Source organism: Terrapene carolina, unplaced genomic scaffold (genome assembly GCF_002925995.2).
Source record: "Terrapene carolina triunguis isolate 2854851 unplaced genomic scaffold, T_m_triunguis-2.0 Scaffold130, whole genome shotgun sequence".
NCBI classification, from domain to species: Eukaryota; Metazoa; Chordata; order Testudines; family Emydidae; genus Terrapene; species Terrapene triunguis.
In genome coordinates this window covers 2,654,145-2,660,142 of record NW_020664481.1, presented here as the reverse complement: position 1 = coordinate 2,660,142, position 5,998 = coordinate 2,654,145, and the positions used below count along the sequence as shown (strand labels likewise).

The window sequence follows — 5,998 nt, the reverse complement described above, 5'->3', positions numbered from 1 at the left end:
CTTTTAGACGTTTGAAATGCGTCACCTTATTTATTGAGATAGCCCCTGTTCATGGGGTGTGCTACAGGATAACTAGAAGCATCCACTTTCTCTTCTCAACCTGGTTCATTATTGGATATTTCCTTGCTTATTCAACTTCTCTCAAATGACACACTCCTAATCTCTCCTCCCTTAGGCGGCTTTCCGACTGTTCCTGCTGCCCTTCGCCAGCTGCTCGACATGTGCCTACACAGTGGGTGAGATGCAGAGAGGCAGGTAGGTGATCCGAATGGCACGTGCTATCCCTGGACAGGAGGATTTGGACAATGACATTACAATATTTGCAGGATTATTCTCAATCCCTTTCTACGTACATTCAAACGTCTTGTTTGATTTTTTGCCCCCCGCCATTCATTGAGCAGATGTTTTTACTGACCTGATCACAAGGATGGCCAGGCCTTTTTTCTGAGCAGCTACAGTTAATTCAGATCCTGGCCACGTGGATGACTTAATCTGAATACAAGTCCTGGAGGTGGTTCCAGACCAGGAACACTTTATCCAAATCCCCTTGAGCTGCATGGGCTGGGTTCACACGGAGTCAGGAGCCTTTGCAAAGCCAAACCAGAGCCCATCTCTGCTGCACCCGGGGCGCAGAAGTTCCAAGCAGCGCACAGGTGAGGAGCCAGTGGTACAAACCTTTTATTTGTCAAAGGACAGAAAAAGAGACACATGGTGCTGTGTACAAACGAGTCCTGGGCTGGGCCCTGTAGTGTCGACACATGGTTGGGGTACAAAACGCACGCTACGAAGTCCCAGCTCCGGGAGAGGCAAGGCGAGGCCCGGGGCCTGCGCTGGGAGAGCAGCAGGTGCCCGACTGGGCTAAGTGGGATGGAGCAGGCCGGTCCATTCTGCGCACGCCGGCCGCTCCCCAGAAACCAGCTGCCTCACAACTCCCTGAGATACGTATGGTCAAAGTTCTTCTGGGCTGCTGCCGGCCCCCCGCCCCCTGGCCTGAGGGGATGGCGCAGGGCTGGCCTGGCACAGGCTCCTGGGGTGGAGCAGAGGGCAGGGTCCCCAGTGGGCAGGTTAGAGAGCCAAGGTAGCCTGCTGCAGTCACAGCACAAGATGGGGCGGGGGGGGGGCTACATGGCACGATAGTGCAGAGACCTCATAGTGCCCCCACCCCAGCCAGGGCTCACTCTCTGCCCCAACGGGAACAGCTTGGGCAGGGGCTTTATTTGCTCATTGCCAGGAGCCCAAGGGCCATGCCTGGCAAATGGGGCAGGCCGTAGGCGCCCTCCCTACTAGCATAGACCTGTGCCCCACCCCAGCATAGTGTGTCCCCTTCCCCTCTGCTTCAGGGTGAGCACTGCATGCTGGGACTTGTAGTCTGTACAGGCTACAGCTACAAAGGGAAGGGGAGGTGGCCCACAGGGCTACACAGGCTGCATCCAGCTCTTGGGCTCTGCTTTGATGTGACCTTGGAACCCCTCCCCCCCCCCCCCCCCCCCCCCCCCCGGCTTGTTCACGCTCCCACCCAGCTGCATCCCCCTCTCCCTTCTCTGCTCTGCCCATTAACGTCTCTACCCTCCAGGCCCCACGGAGCCGCTGCCCTGGCTGCAGCAAAGCTCACAGTTCCCAGGTGACAAGGACAAGGAGCTCCTCAAACACCCTCCCATGCCCGCTGTCCTGTGCCCTCTGGGAAAGGGCCCCCCCAACACCCCCGCTTCAGGAAGCTGGTATCAGAGCTCAGCCCCCTCTGCACCCATCCTGCTTCTACGCGGCCACAGGGACTGGTGCAGAACCTGGAGACGCCAGGGCCTGCCTCGGTTCCCTGGCCGCTCCCTGCCTCCGGAGCCCCATGTCTGGGAATGAGAAACACACCATCCCTCTGGGAGGGCGCTGCTGGTGATCAGAGTTTGAACAAGTTCTTTGGCACGAGTAAGTGGGAGCCCCCTAGACCAGGGCTCGCTCGGGGCTCACTCCCGTTTAGTTCCGTCCGCCCTGAATCGCCGTGTCAGAGGCTAAGGCACTTTCCCGCTCTGCAGGATTCAGACACGCGCCTGGACAACCACAGCTCCCACTCTGAGGCACTTGGGTTTGCAAGTCCTGGCTCTGGGCCCTGCTGGGGCCGACACAGCCACAGCGTTATCCCGATCTGAGCAGCAGCCCCCCTTAGACAAACAGTCACCAGCCCCAGCTCGCCTGGGGCATCCGACAGTCTAAGGTTCCCTGGGGGCACGGAGGGCCCCTTTTGTAATGCATCCTTGGGGATCCTCTGAATGCTTAACTGTGCAGATCTTCCTCCTCCTCCTCCTCCTCGTCCTTTTGGCTCCAGGTGTCTGGCACAACTTGCTCCATCCCCTGCTCCCCAGAGGGGTTTGTGCAGGAGTCCTCGGAGCCAGCACCACCGCTCGCTAGCCAGGGGTGGAGCAAAATCTCCCGGGCCGTCAGTCTCTCAGCCGGGGTCTTGCGCAGGAGGCATCGGATGAGGCACCTGGCCTTGGGGGAGAGGCCGTCCGGGATGGAGAAGACGCCCCGGCGGATCTTGCTGAAGAGCATGGCAGGCTGTGTGTCCTGGAAGGGGTATCGCCCCACCAGCATGGTGTAGAGCACCACGCCCAGGCTCCACACGTCAGCCGCCTTCCCTGAGTAAGAGTTCTTGGAGCTGAGGATCTCCGGGCCCACGTACGCCGGGCAGCCGTGCTTGTCCGACAGAGAGTCATCCGGGCCGCTCAGAAGACAGGCGTCCTCCAGGTTCTCCAGCACCAGCTTTGTGCTGCAGAGAAAGAGGGAAAGCGCCAGTAAATCAGCCTGTCGACAGCTGCTGCAGTCCAACCGTGCTAGGGAGGTAGGCCGCAGAGCTAGACCCCGGGAGTCCTGCCTCCCAGACGGCAGCTCTCAGCACGAGACAATGGTACCGCCCCAGAAAACTAGGTGGGAACTAACTTCTTAAGTGACCAAGACAGGGATTGGAGGGAGGCGCCATCGGAGGAGGCTTTAGCGCGAAGCCCTGGCGGCTCTGGAAGGATACAAAGGTCTGAATTCCCTGCGGCACAAGCAGACCTCTGTGGAGCTATACAAGGAATAGGGCCCAGAGCGAAAGCTGAAGCCAGAATGACCCTGAGCTATACTCTAGGGGTCTGCTAGCTCACTGCCATGCCGCTGTGACCAGGGGCCCCGGGGAAACAAAACATGAGGCCCCAGGAGCATCTGCAACATGCAGGGGGCCCGTGGGCTCAGCCTGGCTGGAGAAGCAGGTTTCGAATGGAAGTGAGGCGCCTGCCATGCCCAGGAACCCCTCCCTCCACTAGCACGGATAAGCTGCTGCCCCAGCAAGGCGGCTGCAGCCGCACGCAGGGAGAGCTCATTCCAGAGCCTCGGCTGGGCTCTGCACAACGATCGTATGGACGAGGAAAATGGCCCTGGGCTCCCATGCACTGGACCCAGGAGTCCTGCTCCCCATCCAGCCCGCTGCAGGGCCCCTGATGCTGAAGGGTTCAGCTAGACGCCAGCCCTCACCTCTCCCTGTCCACGAAGAGGAACTTGCGGAGTTTGAGGTCTCGGAGGATGACCCCGTGGTCGTGGCAGTGGGCGACCGCCTCGGCCATCTGTCGGAAGAGCCCAGCGGCCTCTCTCTCGGGCAGGCGCTTGCACCGGCGGACGTGGCTGTGCATGTCACCTCCGCCGGGCTGGAAGAAGACGTAGACGTTCTGGTCCCCTTGGATCACCTCGGCAACCTGGGCCACATTGGGGTGGGGCGAGAGGTGCCCGTAAGGGGCTATCGTCTCTGGGTAACTCCTTGCCGGATAAACCTAAAAGAGAAACGACACTGGGCATGAGGAAAAGCAGCCCGGAAAGAAAGGCAGGGGGCTGGTGCGGTCCGGGCCGTGCACAGGCCTCAGGGCAATCGTTCCCTCTTGTCTACAATCCTGCTGCCGCAAGGGAGCTAGGGATCTGTCTAAGTGGGGGCAGGGGGTCTCCGAGCTGCAGTATTGTACCTCACTCTTGTGTGCCATGCTGTCCAAGGGGTCTTAAATTTCACAATGTAGCCACCAGGGGGCAGCACTGCTTGGAGGAATGTGAGGCGCAAGGAGAGGGGACCCGTGGACCAGGAACCCACCAGCCCCAGCGTGGGTCTCGTATCTTCCCTGCCCAGCATCAGAGGACCCATGTCCGCCCATCCCCTGTCCGCTCATGGAAGGACGTGGGCGAGAACTGGACAACAGGCTGGAAAGGGGAGTTGATAAACCTGAGGGGGACCCCAGCTGGGAATGGAGACACTTTCCAAACAAACCCCTTGCCAATGCTGTTCTCTGCAGCCACAGCCCATACTGGCCCTGAGGCCCACCTGCCCCCTTTGCCAGTCTAACAGAGCAGTGCCAGGGGGGCTGGCGCAGGTGTCCTCAGAGAGCTGCCCCCAGGGACATCTCCACCAGGGCATGAAGTGCCCTGGCATTTTCCCATAAACAATCTGAAGCCCACAGACTTCCCCAGGGCATGTACTCTCCAGTAAGACCAGGCTCTGAGTTCCTTGTTGTGGGGGAGCAGAGACTGGCACCAGAAACCCTGCTGTACCTTGCAGCTGTACTCCGCCTCCGTGTGCCTGTGCACAGCCCTGTAGGAGTGGCCCCCTTCCCTGGGCTCCAGAAGGATGTACGGTCCAATCTGCAAGACCCTGGAGTCCTGTTCCACGGCACAAGGGGACTGCACAAGGGGCTGCAGGCATGGGGTGAGTCCTGACACGGGACCCAACCGTGGGCGCTTGGGCTTTGAGGGCTCGGAGTCAGGGGTATCCTCGAAGTCCAGCCGTTTCTTCCTCAGTGGAGACGCTACAGGGATCACCTGCACGTTTAGACTCATCTGCAGAACAAGACGACGGAAGGGTTACATCAAGCTGCAGCGCGAAACTAGTCGCTTCAAGAAAGAAAACCCAGGAAATCCCTGCTCTGCCGGGTCTTCTCTCTCCTTCCTACAGAGCCACTCTGGGAAGCCAGGTTTGTTTTCTAGCATGCTGCGAGCACCCCCAGCTCCTGGTCCATACAGACATGTACCGGGTGCGGCAACTGCCTGCCATGCGCTGTCTTTAGCGCTCCATTTCCAATTGTACAGCCTTAAGTATTCCGTTTGCATCAGATGCAGTGTTAACATGACAGTCTGCAAAAACCTGGGCCGAAAGCACCTGCTTCAACGCCCCGAGAAGGATATTTGTGCCACCCTGCTACCCAAGAAGGCCTAGGCACTCAGAACAGCTGCTCTGAGTAACTAGAATTACTACAGTGAAGGGAAGAAAGCCCCAAGTTAAACATGAGTTCATCCAAAGCCAACTGAGAAGTATTTCTGTCGAAAACTTGCCACCCACTGATGTCCTGTCCAAAGTAGTAAAGGCTCCAGCCAGTCAGCGCCAGCGGGTACGTGTCTGAGGAGGATGTGTGTGTGCATTCACGTCTGATGATGTAATGATACTGTCTCATAGTGTAATAATGGTGAGTGTGTGTCATGATAGCATGGGTTTGTCTCTCCCATAGTGTAACAATAGTGAGTGCATATGTGTCTCATAGTGTAAGAATGATGGGTGAGTGTGTGTGTCAGTGTCATGACAGTGTAATGTAATGTCTCGTATCTTCCCTGCCCAAAACGGTGTGTAATGAGGATGAGTGTGTGTGTTTAATAGGGCAATAAGGGGGGTGAGTGAATGTGTGTGTGTCTCCATGTGATTATGGTGGTGAGTGCGTGTGTCAGTGTCATGATAGTGAGTGTGTCTCATAGTGTAACAATGGTGGTGAGTGTGTGTCTGCTGATGGTGGGGGGTGAGCCTGCAGGACAGGTACAGAACAGAGCCCCCAGCCCAGCTGTGAGCTCCCACAGCAGCCAGGTGAGGCCGGCAGCCTGCACTGGGCCTTGCCTGCTCTAGGGGGCAGCCTGGTGCTGTTCTCCACCCTCCCAGCCAGCGCTGCACCATCCTGCTGCGGCTGCCGCTGAGTCACTGCTACACAACGGCTGCCAACGGGGGTGGGGG

At 58.5% G+C, this 5,998-nt stretch overlaps 1 protein-coding gene across 1 annotated transcript; it reads right to left on the bottom strand.

The window, feature by feature from the left end:
• Positions 1-1,545: 1,545 nt before the first annotated feature.
• Positions 1,546-5,542, bottom strand: TRIB3 (tribbles pseudokinase 3). The gene is made up of 3 exons (XM_024200911.2): positions 4,558-5,542; positions 3,502-3,794; positions 1,546-2,758 (listed from the first exon to the last, which is right to left on the bottom strand). Exons 1-3 carry the CDS (start codon positions 4,840-4,842, stop codon positions 2,266-2,268), a joined length of 1,071 nt encoding a protein of 356 aa, XP_024056679.2. The 5' UTR covers positions 4,843-5,542; the 3' UTR covers positions 1,546-2,265.
• Between the last annotated feature and the right edge of the window lie 456 nt (positions 5,543-5,998).